At 45.0% G+C, this 15,907-nt stretch overlaps 1 protein-coding gene across 2 annotated transcripts in view; it reads left to right on the top strand.

Annotated features, from left to right (window-relative positions):
- Positions 1-718: 718 nt before the first annotated feature.
- gcn1 (GCN1 activator of EIF2AK4) overlaps positions 719-15,907 on the top strand; it is a 104,182-nt gene continuing 88,993 nt past the window's right edge. Inside the window, exons 1-17 of one of the 2 annotated variants that reach the window (XM_083644826.1) lie at positions 719-744; positions 3,116-3,218; positions 3,329-3,392; positions 3,513-3,644; positions 4,462-4,570; positions 4,884-4,982; positions 7,626-7,760; positions 7,877-8,054; positions 8,161-8,235; positions 8,566-8,694; positions 8,811-8,861; positions 9,000-9,098; positions 10,245-10,418; positions 10,652-10,804; positions 10,924-11,016; positions 11,123-11,198; positions 14,910-15,069. In XM_083644826.1, the coding sequence (XP_083500952.1) occupies positions 727-744; positions 3,116-3,218; positions 3,329-3,392; positions 3,513-3,644; positions 4,462-4,570; positions 4,884-4,982; positions 7,626-7,760; positions 7,877-8,054; positions 8,161-8,235; positions 8,566-8,694; positions 8,811-8,861; positions 9,000-9,098; positions 10,245-10,418; positions 10,652-10,804; positions 10,924-11,016; positions 11,123-11,198; positions 14,910-15,069 (1,848 nt within the window). In that variant the 5' untranslated portion in view covers positions 719-726. Of the gene's footprint in view, positions 745-3,115; positions 3,219-3,328; positions 3,393-3,512; positions 3,645-4,461; positions 4,571-4,883; positions 4,983-7,622; positions 7,761-7,876; positions 8,055-8,160; positions 8,236-8,565; positions 8,695-8,810; positions 8,862-8,999; positions 9,099-10,244; positions 10,419-10,651; positions 10,805-10,923; positions 11,017-11,122; positions 11,199-14,909; positions 15,070-15,907 lie in introns of both variants that reach the window. The other variant, XM_083644825.1, reaches the window with a different exon arrangement.

Raw genomic sequence — 15,907 nt, 5'->3', positions numbered from 1 at the left:
TCACAATGACATCATGACTGACATAATCAGTGGGACACAATTTTAAACCAACAGAGAACAAACAAACATTGTCCACATGTTCCCTTATATATAGATATTAGAAAAATACTGTAGGCCAGGGGTTTTCAAAGTCTGAGACCGTGGGCCTCCCCCCAGACAAAAGATCATAATGCTATTTGATCCCATAGCTCCAGACAGGAGTAGCCTACACCTACACAGCACACTCAACTATTCTTCTTCTTCTTCTTCTTCTAGTGTTTTATGGCGGTTGGCAAACAACTTATGGTGCATTACCGCCACCTTCTGAAATGGAGTGTGGATCAGAATGGTTTTCTAAAACACTACACTATCCTGACTATATTCTTCTACTTAGTCTAGTTTCTTCTAGAAATGAAAATATATCCCTATATCCCACATTCCCTGAATTCAACTGCAATATTTCTTTTAAATCCAGCTTGATACGATTTCTCTCCAATCTGTTGTTGAGGATCTGTCTTTCCTGTTGGTAGTATGGACACTCAATCATTACATGTTCTATGGTTTCCTGCCTATCACAATATTCACACCTACCAGTCTCATGCTTTCCCATAATCTTAAGTGTACTGTTAAGCCCAGTGTGCCCAAATCTCATCCTTGATATCAACTATTATGCGCTCAATGACCTGAGGAGATTCTGATGACCCGGAAGTGACAACAACAAATCCTTCCTGCACCAAGACCGGCAAGATGGCAGCGGACACGCAGGTCTGTGTGGCTGCCTTTTTAAAAACCATCCCTTATCCTTTTACAGAGTGGCACCCAAGCGCTGCCGAAAGCCAGCTCATGGTATACAGAGTGTTGTCCTAGAAATAACTTGGCCGTGTTTCCACGTTCAAAGAGAGGCTGTGGCAGAATTCCACAGCAGCTAACGTTAGCTACTAGCTAGCTAGCTAGCAGCTAACACGGTGCTACGTCGCCCCAGCCTCTCATCACACTAACCAGCTGCTGGAGCCAGTTAGCTAGTAGACTAGTTAGCTAGTTAGCTACCTGCCATCTAGCTTGGAACGTGTCGCGACTGACGGGAGGTAGCCCCTTTTGGGACTGTGTCAGAGTTACCAGTTAGGGGTAACTTACTGTCAATGGAGGTAACTCAACTGATAACTCAGTGACACAGTCCCAAAAGGGGCCAGACGGGAGGCTGTTTTTTTATTACAGTAGAAGGCGATATGAACATTTACTTGGCTAGCTTCTTATAACCAATTCATATCACCTGAATTTACTTTTTTATTTAGTATCTTAAGCTGGACAGACAAGATGTAACGCTAGTGTAACCATAGATGGTATTATATTATTATTGTATATTATTATAATTATGCCATCGTCTTTGGTGTAACCCAGTGAATGTGACTCCCGAGTGGTAGCTATTACTAATTAATAAGTTAGTTGGTTCTTCTTCTTCTTCTGTTTGGTTTAACGATGGTTGCAATCTAATTTGGTTATTTTCAACCCCCCCCCCCCCCCCCCCCCTGCATTTATGTTTTGTTTTTGCTGAAAGTGAAATGTTTTATGGTCACTCACGATTCTCTGGAACACTGGTTGTATTGGTTCCAGCCCTAAAAACTTGTTATAAGGATTTTCCTAAATGTCTATGGAGAAAATGAAATGGGAATTCACTTCTGGGGCAAGAAACGCCACATGACTGTTGAGCTCTATGGGAAACACTAACCACGTTTACATGCACACAATTTTCCGAATTTTCCCTTTTTCCAAATTTAGCATTTTCCGATTAAGACATCTGGGTTATTCCAGTATTATTCGGGTTTTCGGAGGATTGTTTGATCATGTATACAGCACATTCGGAATATGCGTCTCAATCAGGGTTTTTACCGCAGTTTGCGACGCATGTTGCCCGTTTGTGGTCAACTGATGTGTGCTAGAAAGCGCTAGAACAGACGATATAATCATATAATCCATCATCTCTGGCATGCAAAAAGAAAAGCCGACATTTCTGATCGGGAGGAGATGAGAAACATCGATTTAAAGAGAGAGAGAGAGAGAGTAGCCTATAGTGCCCAGTGCCCACGGAAGTCCACAATGCTTGCGAGCCTGCGAGGTAATAACGTAGGCTACTAGCCTACTTTTTATGAAAGACTTGGATGCGCAACACCAAACTTTTCAGCAGCAAGCTCCTGAAATGGACCAAGTGATGCTCGTAAGAATAGTGCTGCTCTGTTTATTCTGTTTATTATTGACTCTCGTAGTCAATGACTACATTTACATGCACACAATATTCCGCTTTTTGCCCATATTCGGAACATGACAATATTCCGACTAAATGAATAATACACTAATATTCCCGTTTACATGCAGCCGTAGCTCGCCCTCCCCGACATGTGAGGGAGGGGGGGAGAGAGAGAGATGCAGGTAGGCGGAGCCGCTGAGTTTTTCTGTTGAGAATAAACAGAGCAGCACTATTATTACGAGCATCACTTGGTCCATTTCAGGAGCTTGCTGCTGAAAAGTTTGGTGTTGCACATCCAAGTCTTTCATAAAAAGTAGGCTAGTAGCCTACGTTATTACCTCGCAGGCTCGCAAGCATTGTGGACTTCCGTGGGCACCACTCTCTCTTTAAATATCTCTCTCTTTAAATCGATGTTTCTCATCTCCTCCCGATCAGAAATGTCGGCTTTTCTTTTTGCATGCCAGAGATGATGGATTACATGATTATATCGCCTGTTCTAGCGCTTTCTAGCACACATCAGTTGACCACAAACAGGCAACATGCGTCGCAAACTGCGGTTAAAAACCCTGATTGAGACGCATATTCCGAATGCGCTGTATACATGATCAAAGAATCCTCCGACAACCCGAATAATACTGGAATAACCCAGATGTCTTAATCGGAAAATGCTAAATTCGGAAAAAGGGCAAATTCGGGAAAATGCACCTGGAATATGCTGTTTACATGACCCTTATCAAATTCAGAATATTGTCATTTTCCGAATAATAGTGGAATATTGGGTGCATGTAAACATACTCAGTGAAATCCCTTTGTCGATTCTAAAACGAGACCTCTCCAGGCTTCATCTGCTTCCCCACTGACTGCTTCTAGTCTAAGAATGTTTTTTTATTCCAGGTTACGGATGCGCTGAAGAGATTTGCTGTGAAGGTGACGACAGCCAGTGTGAAAGAGCGCAAGCAGGTGCTGGGAGAGTTGAAGCAATGTTTAAGTGGCAAAGGTGAATAAATGTGACGTTTTATATTGTCTAACCTCCCTATTTTCTGCTGCTTGAGAACAAATAGCAATGTTGTGATCATCACTAACCGTCCTTAACATGTCCTGTTGTAGAATTACCAGAGCCTGCCATCAAAGGACTGTGCAAGCTCTTCTGTCTCACGCCACACAGATATAGGTAACGTCAGGTGCATGTGTTCATGGTCTCGGAAAAAAAAGTCCAGCAAAATGGCTGTATTTTAGCATTTTTTTTCTTCTAGTCTTTAGATTTAGACGGGTGTGCTTTACTGCTTTTCAGGGATGCTGCATCTCGGAGAGAGCTGCTCTCCGTCATCGCTCTGCTGGCTGAGAGTCAGCCGGACATCCTGGCTGCCACCCTCCTCCACTGCCTTCTCCACAGCGGAATCATCAGCAAAAAGGGAGAACCCAGGTAGTGCTTTGGCTTTTATATTGCACTTTGTTTTGTTAAGTCAGGTTTGCTCGAGTGCATTATGCATCTTAGACAAAGAGAGCAGATGCATCATCATAGCACTTTCACTCGTCGATGAACAATGGAGGCTATTTCTTTAGCATTAAAGAACACCACGTGTATATCTCCATTGATGGTGGATGTGTCTCAACTTGTGTATTTTAGGAACATGTGGGTCGTACATATTGGTTATCCTCTCTCTCATGCAGGCTTTTTGTATTTTCAGTAAGAGCCTGCAGGCTCTGCAGCCTTCACCGGCCTCTCTCTCTCTCATGCAGGCTTTACTACAGTAAATTCCGGACTATAAGCCGCGGCTTTTCCCCCGTTTTTTGGCCCTGCGGCTTATATAACGGTGCGGCTTATCTATGGATTTTTTCAAAAAAAAAAAAAAAAAAAATCTCTCTTTTTTAGCACTCTTTCTAACTATAAATCCACTTCTGTTTTAATTTCCTCTCTTGCCCTCTTTTCACCACACCGCGGACACTGTGTGCACTGTAAAAAAAAAAAACAGGTGGTGTTGTGTTATGTTGTTTTGTTGAAATGTTAATAAATGGGAGCTTCCTCAAACAGCCATCTCTTTCCCGACAATCCCCCCTGTGCATGAACCCTTACATATGGTAATTAAACATTAAAACACAATAAATAAATAAAAACATTAAAACACCTGCGGCTTATAGTCCGGTGCGGCTTATATATGTAACAAATAGGCAATTTTGCTGCTGCGGCTTATACTCCGGTGCGGCTTATAGTGCGGAATTTACGGTACTTGTATTTTCAGTAAGACCACAGGCTCTGCAGCCTTCACCGGCCTGTCTTGGACCTGCCTGTTAGTCCGCACTGTGTTCTCCACTTCAGAGAAAAGAGAGGGCCCTCTCTGGAAGAAAATAGTGAGTAAAATAACTTGTATATATTCATCTCTTCTGTGTCTTCTCAGTCACATAGTTCTTGTTCGTGTCTTAGATTCAGTTAATCTCCATGTGTTTTCCTGATGGCAACTACCGGTAATTTACGATGGATGCCGATATTTACTGACTACCTTCACTGTCTTGACCAGCTGAATATTGCTTTCAGAATATGGTTTCTGAGTGATGGCAGATTGTCTGTCTAAACAAACCTACTAAACGCACTCAAACACTGTTTAGGGCCACTGTCCCAGCTTGGATTTGTGTATCACCAGCTCCTTGTTGTCTCCTCATATAGGTGGACGCTCAGAGTCTTCTCCTGGCTGAGGTGGTGGGAGGAGCTCAGGCCACGGCTCTGAAGTCGATCCTGAAGAACTTGAGCCAACTCTGGAAGGAGGTGAGTATGGGACAGCTGTTTGTTGTACATTGGCAACAGTGATTGGCAATGAAAGAAAGGCAGGATGAACATGGAGCAGCACTCCAAAAATCAGAAAAATCTGCAAGACCTGGTCTCAGTTTGCATTTGTTTTAGGGATGCACCGATATGAACATTTTGGCCGATACCGACAGCCGTTATTAACATTGCTGTTATGGCCGATAACCGATATATACCGATGTCGATATGATCTGTATAAAAACACATTGCTATGATAATACAGTTTTGTGCATACTGAAAAATACATGTAAACACTGAAGTTGGAAAAAGTAATGCATTTCTTTATTTCCAAAACATTTGGAAAAGCTCATAAATCATAGACTTACCACATTGTTTCCTCTCAATGTGAACATTTTGGCCAATACCAATGACCAATATTAACATTGCAACATCAGACGGATGCTGTCACAGTATGTTAAAAAATGACCAACATCGGCTGATAGTGATATGATTGCCAATACATCCTACATCCCTCTTCTTTGTTGCATTTCTTTTTTGCATTATTTTGCTTAAGTGTGTCATTGTAAAGCTGTGTCAGATAGGATCAGATCTTAAGTGTGTCATTGTAAAGCTGTGTCAGATAGGATCAGATCTTAAGTGCGTCATTGTAAAGCTGTGTCAGATAGGATCAGATCTAAAGTGTGTCATTGTAAAGCTGTGTCAGATAGGATCAGATCTTAAGTGTGTCATTGTAAAGCTGTGTCAGATAGGATCAGATCTTAAGTGCGTCATTGTAAAGCTGTGTCAGATAGGATCAGATCTTAAGTGCGTCATTGTAAAGCTGTGTCAGATAGGATCAGATCTTAAGTGCGTCATTGTAAAGCTGTGTCAGATAGGATCAGATCTTAAGTGCGTCATTGTAAAGCTGTGTCAGATAGGATCAGATCTTAAGTGTGTCATTGTAAAGCTGTGTCAGATAGGATCAGATCTTAAGTGCGTCATTGTAAAGCTGTGTCAGATAGGATCAGATCTTAAGTGCGTCATTGTAAAGCTGTGTCAGATAGGATCAGATCTTAAGTGTGTCATTGTAAAGCTGTGTCAGATAGGATCAGATCTTAAGTGTGTCATTGTAAAGCTGTGTCAGATAGGATCAGATCTTAAGTGTGTCATTGTAAAGCTGTGTCAGATAGGATCAGATCTTAAGTGTGTCATTGTAAAGCTGTGTCAGATAGGATCAGATCTTAAGTGTGTCATTGTAAAGCTGTGTCAGATAGGATCAGATAGTTTTCAAACAGTTTTGCAACTGGATCCAAAATGTACCTCTGCAGTTAAGTTGCGACACAGTATATTGGATAGCACAATATCCATCTGTGTGATTTGTTTGCTGTCCGTTAGCCTTTCAAAACATCTAGTGATCGTGGGTCTTAACCCACAAATGGAGAACCACTGTGTAGGGATGCACCGATTGCGATTTTGTTGGCCGGTTCTGATTTCCGATTTTTGAATAGTCTGACTTGCCGATACCGATTTCTTCCGATTTTCTTTCTATGAACAATAATTGACAGCTTACACAAACATTTTTGTAACTTTGTTTGAAAATTATGATTCATATAACAATTCTTATAATTTGCATTAGGTAGGACCATCTCAATGAAACACATCTCAAAATAAAAGTGTTCCAGGTTACTGGACAGAGCTTCTTTTGTGCAAATCCAATGAATAAAAAATAAAATAAAATCCAGTAGCCTATATCTCACAGCTATCATGCATTTACTTTTTCAAAAGAAAACAGGTGCAATAGAACATCAAAATGTGATAAATGGACAAAGAGTTTATAGCCTGGCTCCAGACCACTCCTCTTGAGTAGAAGGGAAAATGAGTTTTACATTAACGATCTTCAGTCTGAATATCAGGCGGAGTTTACACACAGTCCAAAATTTCGTATGCGTTTTTTTTAATCTGCCACCTGAAAAAAGATCGTCACGCACAGAAAACCTTGCACACTGAGTCCGATGCATTTTATTATTATGTTCGTCGTTCTATTTGCAATAGGAAACAAATAGTCTCTCCTGTATCCACGTTACAACATGAGTGCCAGGCAGCAGCGCTGATGTGGAATGGAGAAGGCAGCTGGCAGCAGGTCGGGGAATGGTTATCATACTGGACCACAGGGCTCCATCAATGCTCACGCTCACCTCGCCCAGGCCGGCTGTGCGCTGTGGCCGGTTGCTGGAGCACCGCTTCCCGGGGAGAGGGAGCAGAGAGAGGGGCCAGTGAGGTTGAGCGAGCCGCTCAGACTGGACTCCAGCCGAGCGGGACTCGGCCGCACCTTTGTCTCCACGGCTTATTTTCGACTTGCAAGTGTGACAAACTAATTTGTCTTCTTCACTGACGGTGAAAAAATTTCACAACGAGGAAGGTATGCTGGCGTGTGGTGTGGTGTGGTGGCTCGCCTGTCTCGGGTGCTTTGGGGTGCGCGCACATCACGTGAAAAAGGTGGGGGGATCAGATATGTAGACTGACGGGCGCAGGTCACCGGTCACGGCCGATCAGCTGAAAATCGGCCATTTCCGGTCGCGTGCCGATCGATCGGTGCATCTCTACCACTGTGACATGCAGAGGAACGGTGGGAAGCTCTTTTGACATTTGTGTTGTCTTCAGCAGAACCCTGGCTTGGTGGATCAGTACATCAGCACCCTGCTGCGTCTGGACCAGAGTCCCACAACTCTGGTCTTGCTCGGGGTTTGTCTGGACTTCTGCTCGGCACAGAGAGACATGGCTACCATAGCGAAGCATAAGGTGGGACTTCTTCTATTTTTGTTGTTGTTGTTGCAATTTGGACGAGTCCCCCTCTGGAACACATGCTGCTCAAATGGCAGCATTGCCTCAAATGGTGCCTGCTGCTGTGTTTTCAGAGTGCCCTGCTGGACCTGTACATGAAGTCGGTCCTGATGAGCAAGACCAGACCTCAACAACACATACTGGACAAAAGCGGCTCCTTACTGCGTCACGTCTCCCACTCCGAGTTCAAGGAGCTGCTGCTCCCCGCCATGCAGAAGACCATGCTCCGCAGCCCCGAGAACGCTATGCAGAGTGAGGCCTCTTCACTTTCTCACTATCACCTTCCATGTTCATGAGGTTGTGCTCAGGCAGCTCTCTTCCAGCTTTTCCAAAAACACCATCTGCTTTTTCTTTCCAGCTGTTTCCTGCCTGCTGGCCACAGTGACCCTTGACCTCAGTCAGTATGCCATGGACATTGGAAAGGCCATAGCAAGTAAGACCTTTATGGTGCTGGATCTGTTTGTTTGTTTGTTTGTTTGTTTGTGTGTGTGTGTCAATACAACTTGCAATATATGAAAGCTCGGGAGAGTAGTTTTACATTTTGCCACATAGGAAATAACGGCGCCTGCTAGAAAGTTGAGATATTCAGTTTAGTATTGTTGTCTGTAAATTGAGCTGACACTGCCTACTCATGATGTGGAACACCCCACCCATCTGGTACCTCATGTAGATCGAAACAGATGCCAATAAGTTTTTGCAAATAAGAGTTGAACTTGTGTGTTTTCTTGGCCTGTGCATATTGAGGATACGCTGTGTGTTTCAGGCCAGCTGAAGGCCAACAACCCCCAGCTGCAGGAGGAGGCAGTGCAGGCCCTGCAGAACCTGGGCCAGCAGTGTAGTGACCCCAGCGCTGTGCAGGACATCGTCACACACCTCTTCAAGATCCTCGGAGGTGACGTGATCCATGTTTCTGTCTGTTGGAAGAAAGTGTTGCCTGTGTATTTGTATGTTTTGGCTCAACCGAGTCGTACCGTGTGTTTGAGGCGTACCGTGTGTTTGTGGTTGCAGGGTCAGAGGGAAAGCTCACAGTTATCGGCCAGAAGATGAGTGTGTTGTCAGGTAAGAGGCTTTGCAAAAACTCTAGTAGTTATATAAAGTCTAGTTATTCCCAAAATAGAATTGCAAACTGTGATCTTTATTATACGTTTATTTGTGGTCACATGACAAGTGTTGTTGTTGTTGTTGTTGTTGTTGTAGGCATTGCCAGCTGCAGCCATCATGCTGTGTCAGGAACCTCCAGCCAGACTCTGAGCTCTGCCGTCGCTGTGATGTTCATCCCTTATCTGCAACAAGAAGGTAGCATGGCTCTCGCTTGTCCTCCTCCTCCTCCTCCTCCTCCTCCACCGAGGGGCCGGTTCTCTTTCTGATAGAAGTAGGAACCATGATCGAAAATCCACAGAGTATTGTAATACAATATAGGGTTGTGAATCTTCACTGGCCTCACGATTCGATTCGATTACGATTAATCTGTCAATGATTCGATTCGATTCCACGGTGCATCACGATGCATCTCGATACAGCTCAAAGTATTGCAGCTCCAAGTATCAAATCCTCAATTTTCTGTATTATTACTGCACATGGCTACTTTTTCATCAATTAATACAAGCAGTCAGATAAATATCAAGGCCCTTTTTGACTTACGGCCACATTCCACTGAGTCCGCGTTCGGTCCGTCTGCGCTGCGGTACGGCTTCGGAGCCGATACGTTTCCACTCTAATCATTGTGTCAACTCCCACCTACTCCGCTGCGTTGCGTGTCTACTCCGTCCCAGCTCCGACGATCCGGAGCTCTCCGAAAAAGATACGCAAGCCTTCTATTTTTCACGGATGTCGGAGCAAAGCTGCAGCAAGTTGGGCGGAGCCAGGCATGGAGTCAACAGGGCAGAGGTGTTTACAGCATTCAATATCAAGCCAGAGGACAAACATACAGTAACATGTATGAGGAAAAGTTAATCATTGAAGTGGAAAACCACAAAATAATATATGACACGACACATCCTTTTTACAAGGACAACACCAAGCAAGTCCACCCCTCCTCTGCTTCTCCAGTTGGGAACAATGATCTTCTGCCTGTTTGTTGTTGTATTTATCCCACATACAAATTGTCTCGCTCGATTTCACCGCGAGAACTTGTCGGTCTCGTCACTCTAGCTGTCTGGCGGAGCGGAGCCGTGACGTGCTCTGCAGGAGCACAGACTACGTAGCAAAACCGGAGCACAGCCGCAACGCAACGCAAATGCAACCAGTGCGATTCAGCTTTTAGAAAGTGCTTTAAAATCTGAATGTCAACAGAAATTGAAACATAAACGATTCATCTGTCTTCGATTCGATTCACACGTCCGCATCGCGATGCATTGATCATACGAGTAATTTTGACACCCCTAATACAATACTCCAATAAACCAATCCAATACTTTCTTTCACATTGCTTGTGTTCTTTAGTCCATGAGGGCACCTTGGTGCATGCCGTGTCAGTGCTCTCCCAGTGGACCAGCCGCCTCACGGTGGAGATTCCCACTGCTCTGCTGGACTGGCTGAAGAAAGCCTTCACCCTCAAGACCTCCACCTCCCTGGTCCGACATGCCTACCTGCAGGCCACGCTGGGGGCCTTCAAAGGTCAGTCAGCCGACGGCCGCTGTCTGTTGAATGTGTAGTAGAACCTTGAGTCTACCTCAAACAGCTTGTAATGAGCTGTCCTCTGACCTGACAGGGATGCAAACGAGTCACCTTTTTCATCCCAAAATCGGAGGATTTCTCAGTGGTTTTCTTTCTGCCCTGGTATCTGTTTCACTTTCCCTGACTTTGCATCCCTGCCTGAGGTCTTAACCCCTCCCTTTCCCGGGCTGTAGGTGATACTCTGGCCCAGGCCTCAGACCTGATCTCCCTCCTCCTCCAAACGGTGGAGAAGGCTGTGGCCCAGAGCTCCCAGCAGGCTCTGCTTGCAGAAGGTGTGGCAGCTTCGGTTCTCCTGAGTCGACTGGCTCTATTGGATACCCAGACGGGTGAGGCTCACACATTTGGTAATGACGTAGTAATAGTGGGTTTCACTTGTTGTGGAGACCGTTCTAGGTCACACACGGGCAGGAGTTGATGTGGATCCTTTGTGTCTCTGTCTTCGCAGAGGGAAAATTCACAAACTTTTGGAACCTGGTCCTGGATGAGAAGAAGCCACTATTCACCACAGAGAAGTTTCTTTCTCAAGCCAATGAGGAAAGTAAGGCAAATATCTTTCCCTTCATTAGGACAAAAGCCCATGAATGATTTTGAAGTATGTCAAGACATGGAATGATGTGTTGTTTCTCACTTGCCCCCGTCTCTAGCTTTGTGCACAGTACTGCTGTTGTGTGAGAGGCTCTTCCTGGACCATGCTCATAGGCTTAACGCCAGCAAATCACAGTGAGTCTGTCTTTCCTGTTCACTTGTACACAGCTCTTCTTGGCCCAGAAAAAGCCTTAAAGAGTGTGGTGCAGGTTTAAAAAAAGGTATGAATTTACTTTTTGGGTTCAAGATTCCTATGAAAATACCCCCCCCCCCCCTAATAAATAAAAATAAAATAAAAAAATAATAATAAAAAAATAATGAAATAAATAAAAAAATGCCCACCGTATGGAGAAAAAGGTGGCATTCTAAACACCTCTCATCACTCACCCAGCCAGGCTACTGTACAGCAGCACTGTTCGATTGCCGGGTCTTCAGGCACGTGTGCCAGCTGCTTTACAAGAACCAGTCTAGATGCAGCTGTGTGGGGAAAAAGAGAATCCTATTGCTACATACCAGTCCCACATATGAATGCAATGTGGTCTCCAACCTGCACCATGCTCTTTAAGTGGTGCTAACCTGCACCATGCTCTTTAAGTGGTGCTAACCTGCACCATGCTCTTTAAGTGGTGGTCTCTAACCTGCACCAGGCTCTTTAAGTGGTAGCACACAGTCACAGACTCTCTGTTTACTGCAAGAGGGGGCATAGCAGGGCATCTGGGTAATGTAGAGGTAAAAGTACTCCCCTACCACCGCGGAGACCCGGGTTCAATTCCCGACAGCGATACCTCCGGCTTGGTCAGACGTTCTTACAGACACAATTGGCCGTGTCTGCAGGTGGTGCCTCCTCTGGTCGGTTGTAGGGATGTGGATTTTCGGTTAATTTTACTTTCGACTAACCGACACCCTTAATCGGTTAACCATCGGTTAATTTTCTTTTAAAGACGTGAAATATTAATTGAGTGGCGCATGCCTTTCATTCCAGCGCTCCATAGGGTTTCAGACCATTATTTTAGTGTGCGAGTCCGGACTGCATTGCTTCCTTCCTACACTAGTATCAAATCCACTTGAATTTGACATTCATCTTATGTCTTATCATGTCATAATGTCTACGATAGAGAGCCAAAGTGGAACGTCACTTCCTGCTTCAGCACTGTGCCAGAGATTTTCCCATAGACATTTCGTAGTATATAGAGTGGAGCACACCCAAAAAGTTTGAAGAGGTGCAGACTAACGAAAATTCAAAGTAACATAAAGAAAAGAAGTCGCACACTCAAAATCTCCTCTGCTGTGTTTTAATGGTCACACCAACATGTTTCGGCGAAAGTGCCTTCGTCAGGGTGCAATGCATAGACATTTCGTAAAATGCTTATAAAAATAGTTTTACTTGGTCAAACCAAACGGTTCAGATATATTTAGAAACGGGAGAGATCGCATAACATTTCACTCGGACCAAAACATTAAAAAAAACTGCGGATTTAAAGAAAATGTAGTTTTTTTTGGTCCCGAGTGAAATGTTCTATGGTCTCTCCCGATTCTAAATATATCTGAGCCGTTTGGTTTGAACAAGTAAAACTATTTTTATAAGCATTTTACGAAATGTCTATGGGAAAATAGATGGGGGATGAAAATCTCTGGTAGAGTGCTGAAGCAGGAAGTAGGCGGTCACTTTGCCTCTCTATAGTGATATTTAATTTAGCTCCTGGCTCGGGGGTCGGGGGCAGGGGCACAGACATGCACACAGAGACGGAGGGAGAGATCAGCACAGCAGCCTCAGAGTGTATAGTAAGAGGCGGGGCAGCAGGGGGGATCAAGTTACACAGAGCACCTTTAACACTGTTTACACAGCCTGTGATGCTTGTTAAAGCCGTGGTCGTTGTAGGATTATTACACCTGAGAGACAGACAGACCTGATTATTACACCTGAGAGACAGACAGACAGACCTGATTATTACACCTGAGAGACAGACAGACCTGATTATTACACCTGAGAGACAGACAGACCTGATTATTACACCTGAGAGACAGACAGACCTGATTATTACACCTGAGAGACAGACAGACCTGATTATTACACCTGAGAGACAGACAGACCTGATTATTACACCTGAGAGACAGACAGACCTGATTATTACACCTGAGAGACAGACAGACCTGGAGAGATTGAAAGTAACCTCACGGTTTCATGACAGCGGCTGGAACACAGAAGCAGCATGACTGACTGGCTCGCACAGGGCAGGCAGGGCGTCGGTCTGGTCAAAGCAGAGGAGGGGCGGGGGTGTGGCGCATGTGTGGAGCTCTCTGTCCCCTCCAGTCGACGTTGGCAGAGAAATGACTTACGTGAAACATTTTAAATGGAAGATATTTCTTCAGTAGAATCCATGTGGAAGACGCTGACTGACGCCAGTTTATCACAGAGCACATCTCGCACGCGGGGGGAGAGGCGGGCAGTGAGAGAGACAGAGAGAAGTCAGTGCTGACAATGCACACTGCGTTTCTCTCAAACATTTGGAAAAGCCTTTCTCTAAAGCCGTTTTCCCACATGCGTACCGGAAAATTACCTGTAAGTCAATATCCCTTCACACTTCGGCTCGCGCATGTGGGAATCTATCAGCGAATTTTCCTGTATGTTGGGGGGGCGGGGGGAGGGGGGAGCTTATTTGGGGGGTCGGCAAAACTCGAAATACGTTCGCTTGTCAGTTGTCACACAATAAATCACACTCGTTTGACTTAAGAGCAGCGTCAAGCCGCCAGCGTAATCAACACAGCCGATTTCCCCCCTCCCCTCTCTGCTCGAGAGCAGCAGCCACGGACAGACACAGCGAGAAAGGCTTGCAAGCTGCTCAACGCTTGTATGTATGTAGAGAAAGCAAATGCACAGCGAAATGTGGAAGTAGTTTGCTTTGATGTGCGCGAATGATTAGATGATGCACTTTGAAGAAGTTGGGATCCGTGTCTGAGAGAAATAGTTGCTGGTTCGATGTTTATCCGTTCACCTGCGTCGCGTTGAAGCACTTTTTACAGACTGGCTTCCTTTGATGTGTCCGGGGTTGCCTTCGGAAATCAGCAAGCTGACATACTGCTCTTATGTTATTAGGCTATCACAAGATCATTTCGCCAGTTTGCTTTAATGTGCGCGAATGATTAGATTATGCCCGCTGGAACATTAAGCAACGTGTGTAGGCTACTCCTCGCCCATGATTGAAGGACCGCTGTCGCGGAAAATGACTGGACCATTTCCACTTGCGTCCCCTTAAGAGCATACCGCTCTTCTGACTGGATCGAAACTGGTGAAATGTCGGGGACGACGGGGTCGCGCTTATACTGGCACGGCGCCTTTCCCACATGCAGGCATTACACCACGTTCCGGTCATTTTGCGGTACAAAGCGCATGTGGGAAAAGGGCTTCTATGAATGTTGTTCTGGCAGTGGCAGGAGCTTTTAACTCCTATATAATGCTGCTACAGTAACTACTTAGGCTACGTTAACATTGCTTACCGCGAAGGAGGAAAAAAACCACCATATTGGCAACACGTTGTATGCCAATTTAATATGCAAATTAACCGTTTGACTGACATGCTTAACCGACCAATGACGTTGTCGGCGGTTAAATGGTTAACGGTTAACCGTCGATATCCCTAGTCGGTTGGTGCCCCTGTTCGGGGGGGGGGGGGGGAGGGAACTGGGGGGAATGGCGTTGTCCATTAATTGCCATTGTTTGTGTTTTGTTTGAGTAGATATGTCTCTACTATGTCTCTACCATGCATGAGTTATACGATACCTTCTATTCCAGACAAATACTCACTCTTGTCCTATTGTCTGTGTCACATTTCACCATTGCTTTGGTAGGATGTACCACCGGGCCACAGTTGCGGTGCTGTTGTCCCGGGTGTGGCGTGTGAGGAAGCGGGCACAGCAGACCTGCAGGAAGCTGCTCTCCTCCCTGGGCGGGGCCAGCCTCGCCCACGGCCTCCTGGGAGAACTGCGCGTGGTCATCAACAAACACAAAGTGCGGGTCATTCGCCAAATGTTTTGAAAGCGTATAGCTGTATCTACTGATAGACAGTGTAGAATTGCATAAGTGAATGTTCATTGAATGGCTTGCTTGCTACGTTTTCACTGACTGCCTTTACATGCACACAATATTCCGGTTTTTGCCCATATTCGGAAAAAGACAATATTCCGACTAAATGAATAATCCACTAATATTCCCGTTAACACGCAGCCGTAGCTCGCCCTCCCACGTGGGGGGAGAGAGAGATGCAGGTAGAATCAGCTGAGTTGTTCTGTTCAGAACAAACAGAGGAGCCCTGACTGTATTCTTACCAGCATCATCTGGTCCATTTCAGGAGCTTGCTGCTGAAAAGTTTGGCGTTGCGATATCCAAATTTTCGATATTAAACGTAGGCTACGTTGTTAGTTATGAGAGTTGCGTCATCTTCTGTGTTTCTCATCTCCTCCCGATCAGAAATGTGGGCTTTCCTTTTCACATGCGAGAGATGATGGATTATATGATCATATCGCCTCTTCTAGCACTTCTAGCACACATCAGCTGACCACAAATAGGGAAGATGCATCGCAAACTGTGGTAAAAACCCTGATTGAGACGCATATTCCGAATGTGCTGGATACATGATCAAAGAATCCTCCTAAAACCAGAATAATACTAGAATAACCCACATCTTCATCGGAAAATGCTAAATTCGGAAAAAGGGCAAATTTGGAAAATGCAACTGGAATATGCGGTTTACATGACCCTTATCAAATTCACAATATTGTCATTTTCCGCATAATAGTGGAATATTGTGTGCCTGTAAACGTGGTCACTGTGGCTCCTCAGATTGTTT

Source organism: Poromitra crassiceps (assembly GCF_964638095.1).
Source record: "Poromitra crassiceps genome assembly, chromosome: 10".
NCBI classification, from domain to species: domain Eukaryota; kingdom Metazoa; phylum Chordata; class Actinopteri; order Beryciformes; family Melamphaidae; genus Poromitra; species Poromitra crassiceps.
Note: the sequence above shows the minus strand (reverse complement) of the source record. Positions and strands in the feature narration are given on the sequence as shown.